Source organism: Fukomys damarensis, unplaced genomic scaffold (assembly GCF_012274545.1).
Source record: "Fukomys damarensis isolate Sample0158 unplaced genomic scaffold, DMR_v1.0_HiC HiC_scaffold_25, whole genome shotgun sequence".
NCBI classification, from domain to species: domain Eukaryota; kingdom Metazoa; phylum Chordata; class Mammalia; order Rodentia; family Bathyergidae; genus Fukomys; species Fukomys damarensis.
Genome location: NW_022900937.1, coordinates 900,716 through 921,181, shown reverse-complemented (window position 1 = coordinate 921,181; position 20,466 = coordinate 900,716). Strand labels below are relative to the sequence as shown.

Genomic DNA, 20,466 nt, shown 5'->3' with positions numbered 1-20,466 from the left:
TTTGGTTTTTTTATGGTTTTTTTTTTTTTTTTTTTTTTTTTTTTTTTTTTTTTTTTTTTTTTTTTTTTTTTTTTTTTTTTTTTTTTTTTTTTTTTTTTTTTGGTACCAGGGATCGAACTCGGGACCTTGTTATTGCAAGGCAGGCAGCAGAACCACTGAGCTCAATCCCGGCCCTTGCATTATGTCACTTAATTACCCAAACAGCACCCCAGTGGCCTTCACCTCCCTTTGCGGTGAGGAGGTGAGGTACAGAAGGCAGCCCGCCTGCCGGAGCAGATGCACACTGGCACTCAGCGCCCTGAGCTCCCGTGGCCAGCAGGGCTTTGCCACGGTGCCTGGAGGGTGTGGCTCTGAGCCCTGGGTATGCGGCGCGCTCGGATCTTTGGTTCATTTCGAAGTGCGTTCCGCCTGTGGCCGGGCTCTGGCGTAGGGACGCTCGTCCCTGAAACAGCAGCCCTTGCAGTGAGACTTTCCTGCGCCCGATCATGCGCCTGAACTGATCGATCCAACGAAATGTCTGGGGCGGGTCCAGCACTGGGTCCGGTGGAGGCAGATTCCACAGATGTGCGCGACTCGCTGCTCCCAAAGGACAGGGCCAGGAGCAGAGGCCAGGGCAGAGCCAGGTGGGGACGCCAGGGCACAGGGCGGGAGGCCAGCAATGGAAAATGAACGAGTAGGACTGGGCATGCGTGCGGACACGGCCTGCCTCAGGCGCCAGGCCTTGTCTGGCGTGGAAACAAGCGCAGGGAAAGTGGCAGGTGGGGCCCTCAGAGCCACTCAGCGGCAGCCTCAGGACTGGTCCACTGGGCCTCCGACAGTCCCTAAGGTAATCATCTGGGAGCTTTCTGAACTCTGAGCTCATTTTCTTTAGCCTCCCAGCAAGCTTTAAATTAAGCAGCCCACCCCCTAAGACTTTGGGGATTCCTTCCTCTGGAACTGCTAACCCACTCGGTTTTGTAAACGCGGATACCTATCAACCTCTCCCCATACCCTGCTTGGGACTCTTGCCTTGATTCTAGACTTTTTCTTTTTTTGTCCCAATATAATTCAGTTTCGATCTGAGGGTCTACTGAAACTGGTGGTTAGTAAGTGATGAATTGTGAGAGTCTATTCTTCCACAGAACAATAGCTGAAGGGCCCTGACTGTCTCTTCAATTCTTATGCTTTCCTGCAGTTTGTTCATTGTTTCCGTGATTTTTTTTTAACCTTGAAGCAAATCTTTCCCATAAAAAATTTCCTGCCCATTTTTAAAATGAGCATCCTGCTTAGAGTATGCATACTTCATCTTTCAGTCAGTTCCACAAAGACGGCACCAAAACTAAAACCACTCATGAACAGCCGAGTCTTTGGTGATGCGGGGGCATTTACAGCATTGCTTGCTCTCCCAGGCTGCGCTTGTCAGGGGAAACCCTGCTTCGCGCTTCGCCAGTGCCACTCCCCCTCCGCCCCCAGTCTTTTCTCCTTTGCTGTGTGGCCACAGACAGAAATTTATGGCAGGGGCCAACCTCCTTTACACGCCACACAAAGCTGCCTGACTTGAGAGAGTTTGTCCGCTCTCTCCCAGGAAAAACACCTGCAGGACGCTCCCGAGGACGCCGGGGAGATGGGAGATTAATGTGGCTGTAATGGCCGCAGTGTTTGGGGTATTATGCCCTCGCCCCAGGTAGGTGGGTCTTTTCCGAGATGATACCAATTATTTATTGCTGAAACATCTGTTGATAACTGCAGCTGCCCTTGTGAAACAAAGCATATCTCGGGGTCACAGGCGATAGGGACCTAAAATCCTACCTCATGCTAGTTTGGGTCTATTCAGCAACCCCCTGGGTTCCGGGGCTACCATCATCTTTAATGTCTCATCGTGCTCTGGAAAATACTTTGTAAACACCGCACTGCCCACCCCGCAGGCTTTGAAGCGTTATTTCATCTTCATTGGTGATTTATATTCCAGTGCTATTGTGCTGTGGGAAAAAGAGGGGGACCTTTTTTGTTTTCCATTTAATTGTATATCGCCTGACACTTTGACCTGTATTATTAGTATTAGTCCCCAAAAGGATTTTCTCCCTCTCTTATTTAAAAATAAAATTTCAAGGGAAAGCAAGCTCTTTCTCAGCTCCTTTCACGCAAAACAATGTTTACACTCTGAGAGGGAGAGATGAAAAGCCAGAGCAACTTTTTTCAAGTGCTGGGGAAGGACATTTCAGTTGGTGAAAGAGAACAGTAAGGCCCTTAGAAATATCATTCAGCAGAACCTTTGATGGCTCTCCGAGAGAGGGTTGCAGGCGGTCAGCAAGGCCTCACAGCCTGCAGGCCCGGCCTCACCTCTGGGTGCCGGGGGCGGAGTTTTGTCCCCACTCAGTGCCAGCTTTGGGATATGGGTTTTTCAGTAACTTTCACACTTCTAAAAGAGTTTCTACACAGTCGAAGGAAATGTAACAAGAAAGAGAGGCAGTGCTTGGCTGGCGCGTGTGGCAGCAGGGAGCGGAACTGTGTGGTAGGTGCTGGGCCTGAGGGTCCCTGTGCAGACCTGGGATGCTCGGCTGGTTGGGCCTGGCCCCTAGCCGCTTGCTGGAGGGCACCCGCCCTGTGTGGCTCCTCCTCAGGGAGGTGGAGATGCAGCTAATGGTTATGACAGGTTCCACAGTCAGTCTGAGGAGAGAGAAGCAGGCTCTGAGTGAGGACGTTTTTATCATTTTCTTTCCTACTCCTGAAAATGGGTAGACTGGTCACCTTTAGGTGACAAATATTCTTGAAAAGAATTGTGCTAAGTGATTTGGAGAGAAACTTGAAGAAATTAAGTGCTTATTTTCTTCTGCTGTCTTAGATGAAAAATAACTGGATGAATCTAGTTTTAAGTTTAGTTTAGAAATTTTTTTTTTGTAAGCTGTCTCTTCAGGTACTCTGGGTTCTTTTAACTTAATATTTTTACTTTTGAACTAAATATATTAAAAGGGCTGGGCATGATGGAACAAACCTGTAATCCCAGCACATTGGGACGCTAAGGCAGGAGAATTACATGTGCAAGCCCAACCTGGGCAACTCCACAAGGCCTTGTTGCAGAGTGAAGCCCCTGTAACACACACACACACACACACACACACACACACAGGTGCACCGATATTAAAGGTACCAGAATCAGAACAGAGATATGACAGTGTCACTGCAAGACTGAGGAAGATGTTTTAAATGTCTGCTTTCACTAACCTGGGAGCTGAGAGGTGGAGAAGGGTCTCCAGCAAAAGTAACAGAAGTCTGAATATATTAGAAGAGGAAAGGCCAAGAAAAGACCGCACATGCACAGGCACCATAAGAGGGCGAACACGTCCTGTTGGGAGGAAGAGGCGCGGCCCTTCCAAAACCTTGTGTTGATCGGCCAGTGTGTGACAGGTGCTCAACATGTGTGTGCATGGATCCCTGCGTTACGATGTCTCGAAGTCTTTTGGGAAGATGCCCAGAAGGGGAATAGATGAGCTGCGTGGAGTTGCTGGTTCTTGTTTTCTGAGGACTCTTCATGTTGAATCCTTAGTGGTTGTGCTGCTGCACTCCCACCAACAAGGAGAAGGGTTCTTGCTCCCCCAAAGCCTCTCCAGCATTTGTTATTATTTGATTTCTTCCTGCGGTAAGATGAATCTCAGTGTCATTTTAATTTGCGTTCTTCAAATGGCCAGCAGTGCCAAGCATTTCTTCGTGTATTTAATAGACACTTGTCCTTCATCTGTGCAGTGTATTTACTTTGCTTGCCTGCTTTTTGATTGCATCTTTGATTTGGGGGGCCTTTTCTTAGTTCTTTGTATGTTGTAGATATTAGACCTCTGTCTTGGGAATCACTGGCAAGATTCTGTCAGTTATCTTTTTATTCTGGTGGTTGTTTCTTTTGTTATGCAGAAGTTTTAAAATTTGCTATGACACTTTTTGTTGATTCCTGGAACTATTTCTTGTGCAGCTGGGGTTCTGTTCAAGAAGTCCTTGCCTGTGCCTAGGACTTCAGAAGTTTTACCTGTGTTGTCTTCCAGCAGATTAAGTGTTTCTGGCATAACATTTAGTTCTTTGACCCATATTTGAATATGGTGAGAGATATGGGTCTAGATTCAGTCTTCTGCATGTGGACAGCCAGTTTTCCTGGTAGTATTTGGAAAGGAGGCTGTCTTTCCTCCAGTGTATGTTTCTGGCCCCTTTTGTCGAAGATCAAATAGTTGAATGTACTTGGAGTTGTTTCTGAGTGCTGTTTTCTGTTCCACTGATCCTCATGTCTGTCTTTGAGCCAGTACCATACCACTTTTATCACAGGGGCTTTGTAACATAATTTCAAGATTTTTATGCCTCCTGCTTTGCTTTTGTAACCCAGGATACCTTTTGCTATTCTGGATCTCTTCTGGCTCCATATGAATTTTAGGATTACTTTCTCCAGTTCTGTGAAGAATACTGTTGGAATTTTTACTGGGACTGAATTAAATCTATATATCAATTTTGGAAGTATGGCCGTTTTGACTGTATTGCTTCTGCCTATCCAGCAATTTTCACAACTCTTACATTGTTATTATGCTTTTCATAGTTAAGAAAATTACTGCCAGAGAAATTAAATAATTAGCTCAAGGTCATAACCTGACTCTCCCTCTCTAGGGATCTCTCTGTCCCTTACACTCAGGGCAGCCTTGCAGCATTGTGCTGGCTCTAAAGTTCTGGACTCCTGCAGCTGATGTGAGCCCAGAGGTCCCTGAGTATTTCCCTAACTGATCCACAACCTCTCCTCCTCTCCGTGAACTGAAAAACAAACTGTGGGATCAGAAAAAGATCCTACTGCAGCCAAATGACTGGAGAAAAGGTTGCAAAACTTGTGAGACAGTTTGAGTAGATTCTCTGGAGAGGTCAGGACACCGAGAGAACGGGGAGTCGGGCGTGGGCTGATGTAGGGTGGCACGTCTTCATGGTACAGTTTGCCTAGCATGTGTGAGGCTCCAGGTTCGATTCCCCCCACTGCAAGCAAAATAAAATATACTGCAGAATACACAGAAGTGCGGCAGAAAGGTGAGCTCTTTGTGAGAGGCAGAGTGAGCAGAGTGTGGTGACCCAGTGGGCACTGACGGCAGCTTCTCAGCGGCAGTCATGAAGGGCAGTGAAGCCTTGCTGAGGCTGAGGGCCCAGGAGGGAGGTCTGGTGCTCGCCATCTTGATTCCAACTCTTGGGTGTTTCACAGACCCTCAAACTCAGGGTCACCTCTGCCCACTTCCTGGATGTGGTCCTCTTCCCAGGGCCAGTGAGTGGCTGTCTACTAGCGCAGACTGGAAACTCTGAGGCCCATCTGCCACTTTCGTCTTTGTTGCCTGCCATGTCCACCCCATCACCAAACCCAGCTGGCTTTGCTTTCAAAATATCTCTCCAGTTCTCCGCTGCCACCAGCACCATCTGCCTCAGTATGTCTTACTGCTACAGCGTAACACCTGAGGCCGAGTTGTCTATAACAAACAGAGCTTTGTGGGGCTCCTGGGGAGGACGATGGCAAGGTGCTGGCCTCACACTCTACTGTCCTGTGGCAGTGTCTGTCCTGTCTTTTCTAACAAAGCTCCTCCCTCTACAGCATTAACCCATTCAAGGGGACAAAGCCCTCATCGTGACCTAATCGCTGCTTATGAGACACCATGGCACTGGACGTTGAGTTTGCAGTGCATGAGCTGTAGGACACCGGTCAGCCCACAGCACTGTTCCTGTCCAAGCTGCGGTCATCTCTGGCCTGGGCTCCGGCTATGCTTTCTGAGGCATCTCCTGCACCTACCCAGCACCGCCCTCTGTGTCCTTTCCCCATGCAGAGTGACCTGTGCAGTACCCACTCGTGTCCCCCATTGTGCCCAGGGACACGTAGCTCTGTAATGAGGCTACTCCAGCTGCGCCCAGGCTGCCCGCTCCACGACCTCCCTCCTGCCTGTATCTTCATGCTCAGGGCTGCTCCCCAAGGCACTGCTCAGTCAGCTGCTTGTCTGATGAATTCCTGTGCATCTCTCACATGTCAGCATGGGTCTTCAGGGAAGCCTTCTCTGGTCTGTACAGCTTCCCCCTCCCTGCTCTCCTGAGCAGCACCACCTTTGCAGAACTTCTCCAAGTCCAGTGCACATTCATTTACGGAGCCTGTCTTCTTCCTGTCTCCTCTACTGACTATGAGCTCCATGAAGACAGGGGCCTCACCTCTGTTTATTTTTATATCCCCAGGACATAAAATATCAAATCTTCTGTAGCTACTCTTGAGTGAATGAATACTGCAAAGGTGTGTGTGCTCTCTGGAGAGCATTTATGTTTGCTGTGCAAATGTAGTGACATGGAAACGAGGTTGTCCTGTATGTGGCCCACACAGAAAACTGCCTGAACAGTGGCCAAGGGGCATATTGGTTAGATTTCCTGTGGCTGAAAAAAATACCTGACATTCACGATTTAAGGGGGAGAAATTTACTTGGCTCATAGTTTCAGAGGATTCAGTCCACGGTTGGCTGTTCCAAACAGAAACATCATAGTGGAAGGGCCTAGTGGAGCAGAGCTGCTTAGTTCATGGTGACCAGGAAGCAATGCAGAGGAACAGTTCCAGTGAAAAGTGGCCAGGGACCAGCTACAGACCCCAGGGTCATGACCCACCCAGACACACCTAGAAGTATCTGTGTACATCCTGTATGTGGCTCCCAAGCCAATCAAGTTGACAAGTAAGCTTAAACACGACTGGAGCACGAGACAGGAACTGAAGAAGACAGTTTTATTTGCTGGGCATGTCATACATTGAAGTGGGGAGGTCCTGTGTTTGGGGAGTATGCTAAAAGACTGAAGGAAAAATAGTCACATGAGGCCCAGTGTGAAGGTTAGGCTTGAGAGAAGTGGACAAAGGAAGCAGACGTAGAAGATGTTTCATAAAAACAGCTTAAGTAATGTGGACACAAGTGAGACAAGGTTGGTTCTCCTCTTCTCCCACACAGTCACTTTGCCATGGGACCCACAGAGCTTCCTCTGAAAGGAAGGATCCTTTTGGAATGCTATTAGGCTGGTCCTCAAGACCACCTTATCTGATGCAATGTGATCGGAAGTGACATATACCATCCCGAGCAGGTTTATAAGCCACTGTGGTCCAGCAGTTGGAAGTTTTCTTTCACCTCATGAACAAGATAGGCCCCCTTCCTCTGCCTGGATCCTGGAAATGACAAGACATGGGCACAAGACAAGGGTCTCTGATTGCAGGCAAATTTTAGCCCACGTGAAATGTGGACCCCACCAAAATGCCGTTGTGAAAGGCAGTACCATTCAGGATTATCACAGCCTTACCAAGTGTGATGGGCTGTCCTGGGTAAGTTACCCACATGCTCAGTCACCCAGTCAAGACCTAGAGTCATCTTTTGATCCTTTCTACCAACCCCTCATATCTCATCAGTTACCAGGCCCTACTAGTCATCCTCCTGAACACCTCTCCGATGCTTTTCTCTTTCCCCAGTCTGTCTGCCATTCTCCTGGTTCAAACCCCAGCAGCTTTCCGCAGATTACATCAACAGCTCTCCCAACCTCCGGTCAAACTCCCTGTGTCAGGGAGGTCAGGAAGGTTGTGCTGCAGGAAGAACAAAACAAAGCCCAGGGGTGTGCACCTCATTCGGGGGCGCCTCCCTGTCACTCCACGTCTGTCTGGGGATGAGGGAGGCTCTGCTGCGTCCCTCCCCCCGGACTCGGGTCAATGGAATACTCACCCCCTGGAATACCACCAGATGCCGGCAAGGGCGGGCACAGAACGAGGAACCTCATGTGTGGGTCTTAAATGCTTCCATACCAATGTGAGCATGGGTCACACCTTTTCTCCAAAGAGTTGAACCCCTGCACGTGTTTGGGAGAAGCTTGGGAGCATGGAGGTGGAAGGTGCCCGCTTTCCTCCACCCTGCAGTCAGCGCTCCTGTTTCAAATCCCAATGTGTCATTTCTTCCTTCATAAATGCAGGGAAGAGAGGAAAATCTCAACTAATTTTTTAAAAGCCAAGCAAACAAACAAAAAAAGAATAAATCTCATGGAAGACCCTAATATAAATCCTGAGTGAGAAAATCTGCTAAATAAATCTGGGTGGACATCCTCATTTGGGATTACTAGGTATTTGTACTTTGAGTTTTCACAATAAACACATTTTATAATAAATGGAGAGAGTTAAGCAGTCATCCTTAAATCTAGACAGGATCAAATGTTCAAAACTATAAACTTCTCCAAGAGTAAGTACAATTACTGAAGAGTATGTTATCCTAACAATGGAGAAGCTAAGGTCATTAATTAAGTGCCTCAGGCAATGTATCATTTCACCAAAGGAAGTAGGGACTCCAAACAACGTTCCAGTTTCTGAATCTTTCTCTTACCCTTTGGCAGCCTGCTGTAAGCCATGGGTTGTTGCTGTTTTTCTATTCTCAGAGACCATCTCAGCATGTACCTGTGCACACATGCATGTACATAGAATTGGTACTGAACATGAGCTGTTTCTCTATCAAACCTGGAGAGGGGAGTTTAGAGATCCTCTGGCTCCAGCCCCTTGTTGGATGGGTGGGGAAGCTGAAACTCAGAGAGTAAGAAGCAGCTCTTATCGTGAAGCCAGCCAGTGGGAATGACAGGACCACAGTGCTCCTCCTTCCTGACCCCAGCGTGGGTGTTCCCTCCCCGGACAGACGCACGGCCAGCCTAAGTCTATGCAGGATGCTGACGGGACAGGGACATCGCTTCCTGGGTCACCCAGTATTCTCTCTGCTGCCCATGATCCGCCCTCTATTCCTTCTCCGAAGTAACTTGAATTTTAATGCCAATTAGAATGAATTAAAATAGAAGCATTTAAATTTTCTGTCATCCATATTTACAACTGTGATTTCTCCTAGAGAATATTATCGTTCTTGTTTTGAAAAGGCATCTGATAAAAGGCTCTGATTCCTCAGAAATAATTTCTTTAATAAGGCAAATTCGGTGCCAAGAGAGTGGAGCTGGGAGGGGAGCATGCCGGTCCCAGGGCCCATGGGCTTCCAGACCTTGAGATGGAGCGTGATTAAAATCACCGAGGATTTAAACCGTGCTCCAAAACTCTGCCAAAAACTGTCCTTTTTAATACGGTGCTTTCAAGTTTCAATGGACGATAAATTAAAATGGTGGCTCGTCCTCAGAATTCTCCCAAGGAGACTCTGGTTGCCACAGGATCAGGCATGCGAGTTATCCCTTTGATGCGGGCTCACCCTATGGCGTGAATCCGTCTCCCGTAATGAGAGCCACGGGCTGAGCCAAGTCAGGAGCTGATTCCACTGAGGCTGTACAGAGCCGCCCACCAGAGCCAGCCGGAAATGAACAGGTCAGAGAGCCAGAAAGACAAAAGAAGGCAACAACCTTCAGAAAATGTATAATCCTGGGGATGTGTTCACTCGCTCTTGTCAGCAAACAAGAACAATGCCACCTCCCAAGTTCCCAGTGTCTCTGGAGGAGGAGCGAAAGCGGCAATACCGCCTGTGTGTACCTGGCATTGTTTGGTGTGGACCATAGGAAGATGTCACCTTTGGTTTGGGTTTGGATCAAAAGTTGTCCCCAAGAAGCTCATCCATCCAGAGCTGGGGTTCCAGCGGGATGGAATGTTCTGTGCAGATCTAAAATGTCCCCTGAAGGCCAGGCTTTCCAAGGGCAATCGGCTCTGGCCTCATCACAGATGGACCCAGCTGTGAGGTCCCAACTTGGTGGTGTCATTAGGAGCTGACAGAAACTTAGGAAGCAGGGCTTGCTGAAAGTCGGTTCTGGGGGAGACCTCGGACCGTGTCTGTCCCTAACTAGGGGTGCCTTTCCTGTGGCCGCTGCCTCACCGTGCCCCTCACGCCCCTCCGCCAGGAGACTGTGCTTCCCACAGCCGCACAGCAGCGGCACCAGCCAACCATGGACAGAGGCCACCGAAACCATGAGCCAAACAGTTTCTTCCTATAAGTCATCATCCTCAGGTATTTGGTCTCAGCAATGAAAAGCTGACTGACACAGCTTTGTGTGGCACTGCACATCCGATCCTGGCAATTTCTGATGATCCTATATCAAGTGCTGTCTTGATATCGACCGTGCAAGGCAGGATTGATTTTGCTCACTTTGTAGATGAGGTGATTGCCCTAGAGCTTGAGGGACGCCAAGCCCTCCTGAGCCACGCCCGCCCCGGGGACCATTCCCAGGCCGCCCTTCCATCCTTGGTTGTCACCACCCAGCTCATAAAGCAAGCAAAAACATTTTTTAGCTCTATAAAGTCACAGACTCTCAGAATTAATACTCCCTTTTGTAGGATGCATTTCCATAGCTCAAATATTTGTCATTTTCCCCTGATAGCTTCAATGAACAATTTGCCTTTAATTTTGTTTTGTTTTGTTTTGTTCACCCCATTGATAAAAACTTGCATGTGTGGCTTTTTGTTGTTGTTGTTTCTTGTTGTTCTCTGAGATGGGGGTGTCACTATGCCACCCAGGGTGGTCTCGAACCCCTGAGCTCAAGTGATTCTCCCACTTCAGCCACCAGGCTGTAGGGATTACAGGCAGACACCATGCACACACCTGCATCAGTGAAAACTTTCCAGCAAGCCTGTCTCACACACACACATACACACACACACACACACACACACACACATGCTTGCACTTATGTACTTAATTATATGCATTCTTGTATGGGTTTACTATTATATCTCCATGCCTAGTATATATTACATATATAATATGCACACATTATGTGTACACATAGGTTTGTAATCTGTGCTATATAGATTACTATAGGATAGAAATTTAATAATGAAATAAAGATTAAATGAATATATAGTACTTATTTACATATATGCATTTAAATATACATGCATGTATTTACCTATATACATATACTTATATATAAGTATATATCTACATATACTATTTACTTATTTAATTATAGGTATGGACTATGCATTGTCATATACGTCTTGATAGGATGAAAATTTAAGAGTGAAGTAAAGATTAAATTAGTGTTTTAAAATAATTTTTATGTGCTAGGGCATAGGAGCTTTTTTGTTCAGGTTGGCATTCTGGTTGAATGGGTTTAATTAGTTTTAAATCTTTTGGCTTAATACATTGAAGATGTAACTAGTCAAGTTATTTCAGTATGAACATGGTACTAGTGGCTACCATGTTTGAAAAATTACATGTCAAACATAGATCCAAATGGAAGTGGTCAGATGCGATTACTGATTCATCTACTCGTGTTTCAATCCATCTACCACTTAAAAGGAATCACTTGTTGAAATGCAGCCTGCAGATTTTCTCCTTCCCTGGTGACAACTGCGTGTTTCTACAAGTTCATCAGAGAATTTTTTTTAACAAAAGGTTAAAAACCCATCCAAACCCTTCATTTGGAAGATTCGTAGGTAGTTATATTTTTACCCATTTGTGTGAGCCTTGTTCATTCACATTATTTTTAGTGCCAAAATCGCAATGAGCAAAACCCTCTGTCCTCACTGCAGGAAGGAGCTCTTCAGGGTGCCGGTTCAATACCACACTGCTGCTGGTCATTTGCCATCTTAAAAAATGCCAAACATTTGGAGCACTTGTCTTTTTATAAAAGAAAAGTGAGTAGACTCTCCATTTGCTCACTCTCTGAGGAGCTTTGGTTGGGTCTTTTCCAGTCTTTCCTGCCCTCCCTGTGAGCCTCTCTGAGGTCTCTGTAACTGGTGACACCGTAACTGCAGAACTGCTGCCCCGGCAGGGGAACCGCAGAAAACAGAAGCCTTCCGGGAGGGGCTTGGTGCTCAGCCTCCCCACATGAGCGCAGCTGATGTCACTCACGGGGCCACAGTTCTGTTCTTATTGGTAAATTTCAGTTGAAGCTTTCTGAATTGTCTTTCTATTTTTAAATTTCAGAGGCTGGTAGCACAGAAGCACCTCGACCCCTTCTCAAAGTGAGCATTATAATGTGTCAGGCACCTGCTAAGTGCCAGGTAGTCCACATTTTTCTTCCATCTCCTCAGTGGTCAGTATAGGTGTTATTCTCTTAGTTACCAGGTGGAAATATTGGAATCGAAAAATCAAGTAACTCACTCCGAATCACCCCGTGGCTCCAAGTGGCCAAAGCCCCTGTTCGTGTCTCTGTCTCTAACTGATTTGAACAGCTCCATCCTGAGAGTCCTCTCGGCAGATTGGCTTCTCTTCCAGATATAGGAGTAATCGGCCTCGTTTCAAAAGCTTTACCCACTCAGCTGTAGAACAGTTTACATTTATTCACAGTGTAATAGCTGGGGCAAAATATATTTCTTTCATGATTATTGAAAGCTTCTTATCATGGGAGGAATGAATCCTTTCCTCTGGCCTCTTGCCTAGAATTAAGACCGTGCTGAGGCCACTGTCTGGCAGAGCTGCAGAGGACTTGGGGGTCAGATGCCCGCTTCTCTCCTGTAGCTTCCTCCTTTGATTACTCTGAGTCTTCTCCATTCTCTGTATAAGGCCACATCTTTACCTAATGTGCTTACGACACTAGATCTCTTTACGACTTAAATGACTCATTCCAGAGATTCCAAATACTGGTCAATGGGCTGACTGAATCAGAATGGCCTGGGATGTGTGTGGGCGGGTGGGGGGCAACTACTTAAAAATAATATTGCCAAGTCCTGGGTCTTTATTAAATTCAAGAATCCGCACTGATGACTGTGAACACTAATGTACAGCCTGTTTGAAGTACCGCTCACTACTCTGTTCCTTCACTTTAAACTTATTTGTCATTGCTGGGTGTAGCTCAGCAGTAGAGAACTTGCCTAGCGTGTGCAAGGCCCTAGGTCCAATCATTGGCACTGGAAAAAAACTTCACCATCTAATATGTCATTAATAACATTCATAATTAAACTATATCTTCGGTAAATTATGGAAACTACTTATGAATCTTATATTGAGTCTTTCTACCAAAATGAAGATGACTTTGTGAAGCAAATAACCTTTCCATAACTTGACACTTCCTAGCTGAGCAGTCAAGATGGCTTTCATTTGAGTTTTATTAAAGCAAAGCCATGCCTCATTGACTGAGCATTGATTTCTGCTGGGCTTATGTGAGTGTGACTCTTTGTTTATAAGATTCCCACGTGGCAAATCAGTATGTGCACCTCTCAGTCTGGTGAAATGCAGCCAGCACAACTGGGCTCCCAAAACTTTCGGTGATCGTTATTACTTTAGGAACAAATAAATAGCCCAAGGGACCTCAGGGTACACACAGTTCTCTTTGCATGACACATCTGCCACTTTGTTGGTAAAAAATCACAGTGGTGATCCGGATGCACTCAAGGTGGTGCAGCAGGTAGAGGTTGCAGAGGTCAGTGGGACAGCCAGAGTGTGGGGTCCCAGGGCTGCCCACGGTTAGCGCTGACAACACTTGGTTTTCCTGTGTCTGTGAAGCTAGTGACAGTAGTACCTGCTGTATAGGTTGAGTGGGGGTTACATGAGTGGACAACAAGGTAGGTGTAGCCTGGTGCCTGGCGCTCTGAGAACGATGATGCTTGCGACTGTGTGAGCAGCCTGACAAAAGGCCATGGGTCGGGGCCAGACGGGACTGTTACAGTCATGAGACAGGACAGACGGAGCTAGGATCGAATAGAGCAATTGAGCCTGTAAGGGACTTTTGCTATTAGTTCATCAAAACTGACCGTGATATGTTCTCAGAATTATGGGTTAGTTTGTAGAGGAGGCCACTCAAAGGAGGCAACCGAACTTTCCAAGCAGAATGTTTGCGAATTGCTCCCCGGGGTACCTGGGAAGCAAAGTCTGAGATTCCTTCACCCTGACCACTGGTTGTTGTGAGAATGCTGTTCATGTAGGGTGGGCTTTGTTCCCTGGAAATACATCATCCTGCCATCAGCTACAAAGGTCTTGTGGTTCCATGTTAGATGAGAAAGAGTTCTGCGTTTGATCTGACTTCTACTCCTTTGAGCAGGGCATCTTCCCGCAAATCTAGGTGGCTGGGCTACAGAAGAATGCATCCCCTTCATCAAAAACCTGTTCCTAGCCAGGCGCAGTGGCGCACACCTGTAATCCCAGCACTCGGGAGGCTGAGGCAGGAGGATCGCTGTGAGTTCGAGACCAGCCTGGACTACACAGTGAGTTCCAGGTCAGTCTCAACTACATAGTGAGACCCTGTCTCAAAACAAACAAACAAAAAAGAAACCTGTTCCTCTGGAGGGATGACTTCTTGGACTCAGAGCCAGTGAATGGACTCGGGTTAGAATCCTAAACCTGTGGACTAAATGTTTGATCTTTATTTCCAGCTCTGATATTAGTCTATTTTACATTTTCTACTTCCACTGTCCGCTGAAGAAGGAATTTTCACCCTCAAAATGTTTATAGATCAGATAACACTGCCTTGATTATTAATGTACCTCCAGAGTTTTTCTGATGCCCAGCAAAGTCTTGATGAATGAATGAATGAATGAATGAATAGAATGATTTCCCATTAGATCGTATGCCAAGCACCATTAGCTGTGGTGCGAGGCTGAGGTGCAGTTTCCCCTGCTGGTGGAGCGTTGCCACAAGGAGTTCTCCCTTGGTTTTGAGATCAGAGCTCATGGCTCCAGAGGAGTTAGTTCTGCTGTCAGCACAGCGTTACATCAACTGATACGGGCCTGTGGTTTTGATTTCTGTTTTGTAGTCACTTCGAGTGGAGAGGCCCTCTAAGGAAGTACAGCTTTTCTGTAGATTTACAGGCATTTTCATAGTTAGAGAAAAGAGCCAAGAAGCCTAATTTCTCAGGCTTCTCTAAAATTTCTCTGCACAGCACATATGACCATTAAAATAACTAATAAGCATGTTAGGACTCTTTGCCCAATGCTAAAAATATATATTTTTAAAGTGAGCTACTTTAGAAAACAAAATCCTTTCCATCTTTGGTGTTGCCTGCTTTGATCTTCTGTAGTTACACATATCTGATGTTTTACTCTCTGAAAAAATAATTTGATCCACCAAATATGTTCACTTATGCTTCGCACAAGAAATCATCATCTTAAAACTGACATATTATTGGGACAGCTCTGTATAGATCAAACAACTAGTGAATCAAAAACTAATTTATTGTTTTCACAACTTCTTACTAGTTTAAGACATCAAGGATAAAGTAGTTAATAAGACGAAGTTAATAAGACATTAAAGTGCAAGGTAAATGAAAAGCTTCCTGTGGGATGGCAGGAAACAAGCATTATATAGGGAGATAGACATAGTTACTATTGTAGATAAATGCGTCTGGTGTTATGTATATGATGTTACCAGATATATCTGATGTTAAAATATTATGCACGTGGTATTAATGATATATATTTATATCTAATTAAATACCGGAGAATAAGAAGGGCTATGAAGACAGAAAAAGCAGCATCATGGGACAGGGAGTGAGGTCAGAGTGTGTTAGAGGAATAGTTAGCAAAGGCCTCTTCCAAAGGTGATTGGGGCGGGTTTTTTGGTCCATTCCCTGCCGTGATAACTTATTACCACTGACCAGGTAATTTACAAAGAGTGAGAGTTTATTCAGCCCATGATTCTGAATCCAAGATCGAGGCACGGATCTGATGAGCACCTCCTTGACTGTCTGCAGAGCCTCACGTCAACACAGGAAGTCACGTGGCAAGACAGGAAGGCCTCACTCAGCTCTCTCCTGTTCTCAAGCCATGGTCCATTAGATGTCCCTTCATTGTCCCCAAAGGTCACACTGCCAAACAGTCAATGCATCGAGTTTCCACATTCTCAATGCCTGAAGATGGAGTAAGATTCTAATGTGAGTTCTGGTGGGCAACATTCAAACACAGCCTCCCACAGTAGAACGACACTGAGGATGAAGAGGCCATGAGCCAGAGGGGCTGGTGTGCTGGGTGAGTCATTGCTGTAGGCGTTGAATCAATGAGAATGGTGACAGGAATCGAGGTGGCCCTAGCGCTTGGCCTCCAGAGAGAGTTAAGGCAGGCAGGCCAACAGTTCCCCGAAGCCAAGAGGCTCACCAGTGTCTGAGTTACATTCTCGGGGCACGGACGAAATAATCAACACCCACAGCTTAAAGGAGAGGTTAATTTGGGCTTGCATTTCAGTCCACAGTTGGCTGCTCCAAAGAGCTGCTCGCATGGTGGTGGACAGGAAGCAGAGAATCAAGGAGGGGCCAGACAGGGAGGTGCAACCTTCTGGGTCAGGCTCACAGCTACCCCACCTCCTAACAGCAGGTCAGCCATGAGCCCCACAGCGCAGGCACCTCCAGAGGCCTGGCCTCTGAGGCTGGAGGAGACAGCTAGCTCTCACCACACAACCAGGATCCCGGGGCCCTGGCTAGGCGGCTACTCCAATACCCCTTCTTTTCCCTTTAACAGACGACCAACTCCATCTACTGTAGATCTGAGAGAGGGAAGAGGAGTAAGCAGGGAGAGATGACCCCCACACATAGTCTGTAGCTATTGATGTGAAGAAAAGTTTGCAGCTTTTGGCCACATGTGCTTGAATCTGCCTTTTCCTCCTGCATCCAGGAAAGACCACTAAAATGTTACTAGGACCTGGGCATGGGCCTTCGGAAAGTTTCATTTTCCTTTTCTCCTCCTTGTCACGTTCAGTGGGTAGAAATAAGGAGCCAAGCAGGCTGTCTTCCTTTGGCCTGGACGCACCCAGTGTGAGGGCTGCTCACCCTGCTGTTGCTGTCGGCACGTAACTGTACGGGTGGCAGGCGCTCTCTGCCTGTTTATCTGGCTAATGCCTCCCTGCGGACGTGACCCTCCCCTCTGCATCTTCCCCTTGCTTTTCCCAATCTCCCGATTTGCTATGCAGCAATAATTTCCCTTTGCACTGCTCCACCAATTGCAGTGCCAGATGGCTTCGGCTCTGAGCCCCTGCACAGGCCCCCTCGAGCACAGCTGCCATTGTCACTGCTGTGAACACATCGTGGCTTTGAACCCATAGCTGGGACCCAAACTTGCTGCTCCGTGTCAGGAGGGGCCGGCACTAATTCAAGGAACTGTGAAAACAGCACATGCTTTCCCGGCTGCTGTGCAGCAAAAGCTCTTACGAAAGGCTCTTTAGCATTTTTTCAATCATCTGTGTATCGAAATCTCATTGTGAAGTTTAATTCCTTTACCACCTGACTCAGCTTCCAAGCCATGAAGTTAGTTCCCTTTGTGCCTGAAACTCAATTAGAATCCCCTATCTCCCATCCTGGAAACAGATGTGAAAACACAACTCGCGTGAGCGTGTGTGTGCGTGTGTGTGTGCACGTGCGCACATTCGTGAACCTGTCTCTGTAGAAACCCAGTACATTTTCTTATGCACACCCAAATGTTTTCATTCAAACACGATCATGAAGCAAGAAAAATGCAGTTTGGGGGCTATTCAGACAATCTTCCCCTTAAGTCAGCCATGGGGAGCACAAGGAACAGAATTCTAGTCCATTTCTGATCACAAGATAGACTGCTCATCCCAGAAACACAAGACTTTGGTTATTGTGACACAACCTGAAAAGATCATATTTTGAGTCATCTAAAATGGCAGGTCAGATGTGGGCCTAAAAACCCAAACAAAAAGAGTCCTGAATCAAATTCTTTGTAGATCAATATGCATTTCAAAGGCAGTGCCCATGTAGTCAGTGGGTTAGGGTTTTGTCTTGTTTTCTTTTTTTTCCTTTTTTGGGGGATGGGGAAGGCAGGGGCTCTCTCATGTTAATCTATCTGTGCATAACCCAGGCACACTTTGCTGTGTAGGGAGACTCTTACTTCATGTCCTCTCCCTACCACACACTCTGGTCTCTTTCATTTCTCCCCTTCTGATGTCAGAGTGCGGCCCTGGCCTGCGTTTCAGGGAGAATCCCGGAAGGGAGATGTATTCTGCTCTGCTGCTGAGGAATTTTACTATCCGCTTGCTTGGCAGCAAATGAAAGTGGGTATTCATTTCTCAGAGCGCTGGTGGAGACATGAGAGGGGGCTGCACCAGATCCGCACCCAAATCTGTGTGTACTTCACAGCGTGTGGCGATTCAAGAGGGAGAGCAAAGCAAATGAAAGGGAAGAAAAGATTCTCCTGAGCTGACTTCTCCACACTTAGCACCAGTAGGTTTTGGAGCGAGATGCAAGGTTTGAGCCCCGCACACAGTTAAATTACGCAGCTGCGGGACATCGGGTTTTCCAGAATAGGATGCTTCGTTTAGATTTTCCACAATGCTATTGAAGTGCTTATTTTCCTCCTGAAGAGACACAAACAGATGCAAACTTCTGTAAACACTTTAGAAATGAATTCCGTGAGTTTGGCCTCTCAGCAGTGCTCAATAGCTGACAGAAAAATGTCTAATTAGTGCAAGTGGAAATAATAGGGGCACTTGGATCCCTTCCATCCTCCTCCAAGTCTACTCTTCCAAGGGACTCAAAGGCGCTTTTGTCTGGCAGGTCACCCTCTCTCAGGCTTTTGTGCTCCGATCTATTAAGAGTGGAGGAGGAAAAATAGATTAGGCAATGTTCTTGCTCAAATGTAAGGCACAGAGAGGCGTGTTTGCAGCCGCTCTACAGGTGCCGGGCGGGGACAGATTCCTGCGTTGCTGACGGCCACAGGGACACGTGTGGCAGAGCAGCTCCCTCTGAAGACCGGCTTCCCTTCATCGTGCTGCAGCACAGCGCCTGCTCTTTCTGCTTTCCTCTCTGCTTCCAGGAGCCTCGACCTTCAGAGTAGCTGGAGACAGGAAAGAGATGAAAGGAGCCAGAGCTTTTTCCTTTTTTGACAAGTACCCTCTAGACAGCCACTGGCTCTGTTTTATTGAAATCCAGCTGACATGGACTGGGGGCACCTGCCTCTGCCTACTGTTGACATTTTGCCATACAAGAGTGGAGTGAGCGGCTGACGTTTTTCCTATTTTCCCCCATGGTGTCCTTGTCATCAAGGCCCCATGTAACACTGTAAAGAACGGTTACCCGGGCCGGGGACTTAGCTCAGCGGATCGGTGGCCTGCCTTGCAAGCACAAGGACCCGAGTTCAATCCCCGGTACAAAAAAAAAAGAACTGTTACCCACATTTCACAGGTGAGGCCATTAAGACAGGGAGAGTAAGGACCTTGGTAACTGTGAATAAACAGTGAAGCTCAGAAACAAACTCAGATGACAAATGGTTTCATCTCAGGCATTAAATTATTTCCAAAAGTTTGATTTTGATTAGTTTTTATATCGTCCATGTCTCTACTTTATATACCTAATTTTTATAATACCTCCCAGAACATTAAAAAATAAAATTATAGTAGCTGTTACTTGGGGGTCACTTTAGGTTTATTTTCCCAGGCAATATGGACTTCCCTCATGACCAGTAATTTTTCACTCCACGCCAGTATTGCAAAACTCATTAATTGGAGGGTGGATATTTGTGTGCCTGTAAACATTCTTGAGACTTGCTCTGGGACTCAGTCAAATTAGGAAACACTTAGATCTTTCTGAAGGTTGCTTCTAAACTTTGAGTGTCAGAACAGAGCAGTTTTACCGGGAGGCCTATCTGTGTCACTGTGGCAGCAGTACCTGGCCAGCACCATCCTGGGCCTTGGAAAAATAGGATTTTCATGCTGTTTGTGGAAGCCCTGCAGCTGGAGGTCCCGCACCCTTCCTCTGCTCCTTGCCGGTGGTTCTTCCTCCTGTGTGGCTTCTCTCCATGCTGAGCTGGGGATGATTCTGCTGCAGACACCAAGGCCACACTCTGCAGACTCCCTTCCTTGCTCTGTGAGCTCTGTACTTCTGTACTCTTCTCTGTGCGCTCCACCTTGGCCCCTACAGGTGAATCTCCCTCCCTGCGGCTCAGCAAGCCTCATCAGAGCTACCCGGACCTGGAAATCTTCCCAGCCCCTGACCACTCGCTTTCCAGGGGTGAGCTTTTACTAGTGAATTTCAAAGCCCCGGAATTAAGGCCACAACCGCACAACCTGAAAGTTTAGGTCCTCCCGCTCCTCCACACTTCTCCTTTCCTAGCCCCTGCACCGCGAGAGGCTGCCGCTGTCCAGGCCCTTGGCCTCGCAGTGGCTGACTTGGCTAAACTGTGAGCCAAGTTCTCCTAGCCGCGCCTTGGCCTTTGGGATGAGATCAAGTGGGGGTCAGGTATTGTGTCCCCGTGGTGAGAAAGTGACCGAGACTCAATAAACACGTTGGGCATTTAAGATCTTAACGAGTTAAGAAGTTCTCGTTTTGAAAGAAGGATTACAGTGCCGGTTACTGGCAGGCATTCCCGGAGGAAGACCCGAAAGTGAGTTTACGCTCTGTACGCGGTGCTGCAGATGGTAGCCACGTCTGTACACACTGCACACGTGTACACGAGTGCCGGAGATCGAGTCACATGGGGAAAGCCGCAGCCGGACGCCGAGGGTGTCCACATGTGAAGGAGACGCGCCCGTGTGACACACCTCAGATAAGGGCCGGTTTGGGGGACGGCGCAGGGGTGCAGCCCGAGAGGAGGCTCCCGGGCAGCGGCAGGGAGCTGAGCGGTGCAAAACTGCCCCCCTC

At 47.2% G+C, this 20,466-nt stretch overlaps 1 protein-coding gene across 1 annotated transcript in view; it reads left to right on the top strand.

Moving 5' to 3' along the window:
- The window catches only part of Alpk1 (alpha kinase 1), a 65,832-nt gene that overhangs the window by 22,448 nt on the left and 22,918 nt on the right, over positions 1 to 20,466 (top strand). The window contains exons 6-7 of the mRNA XM_033755989.1: positions 19,747 to 19,850; positions 19,939 to 19,970. Of these exons, the coding sequence (XP_033611880.1) occupies positions 19,747 to 19,850; positions 19,939 to 19,970 (136 nt within the window). The remainder of the gene's footprint in view (positions 1 to 19,746; positions 19,851 to 19,938; positions 19,971 to 20,466) is intronic.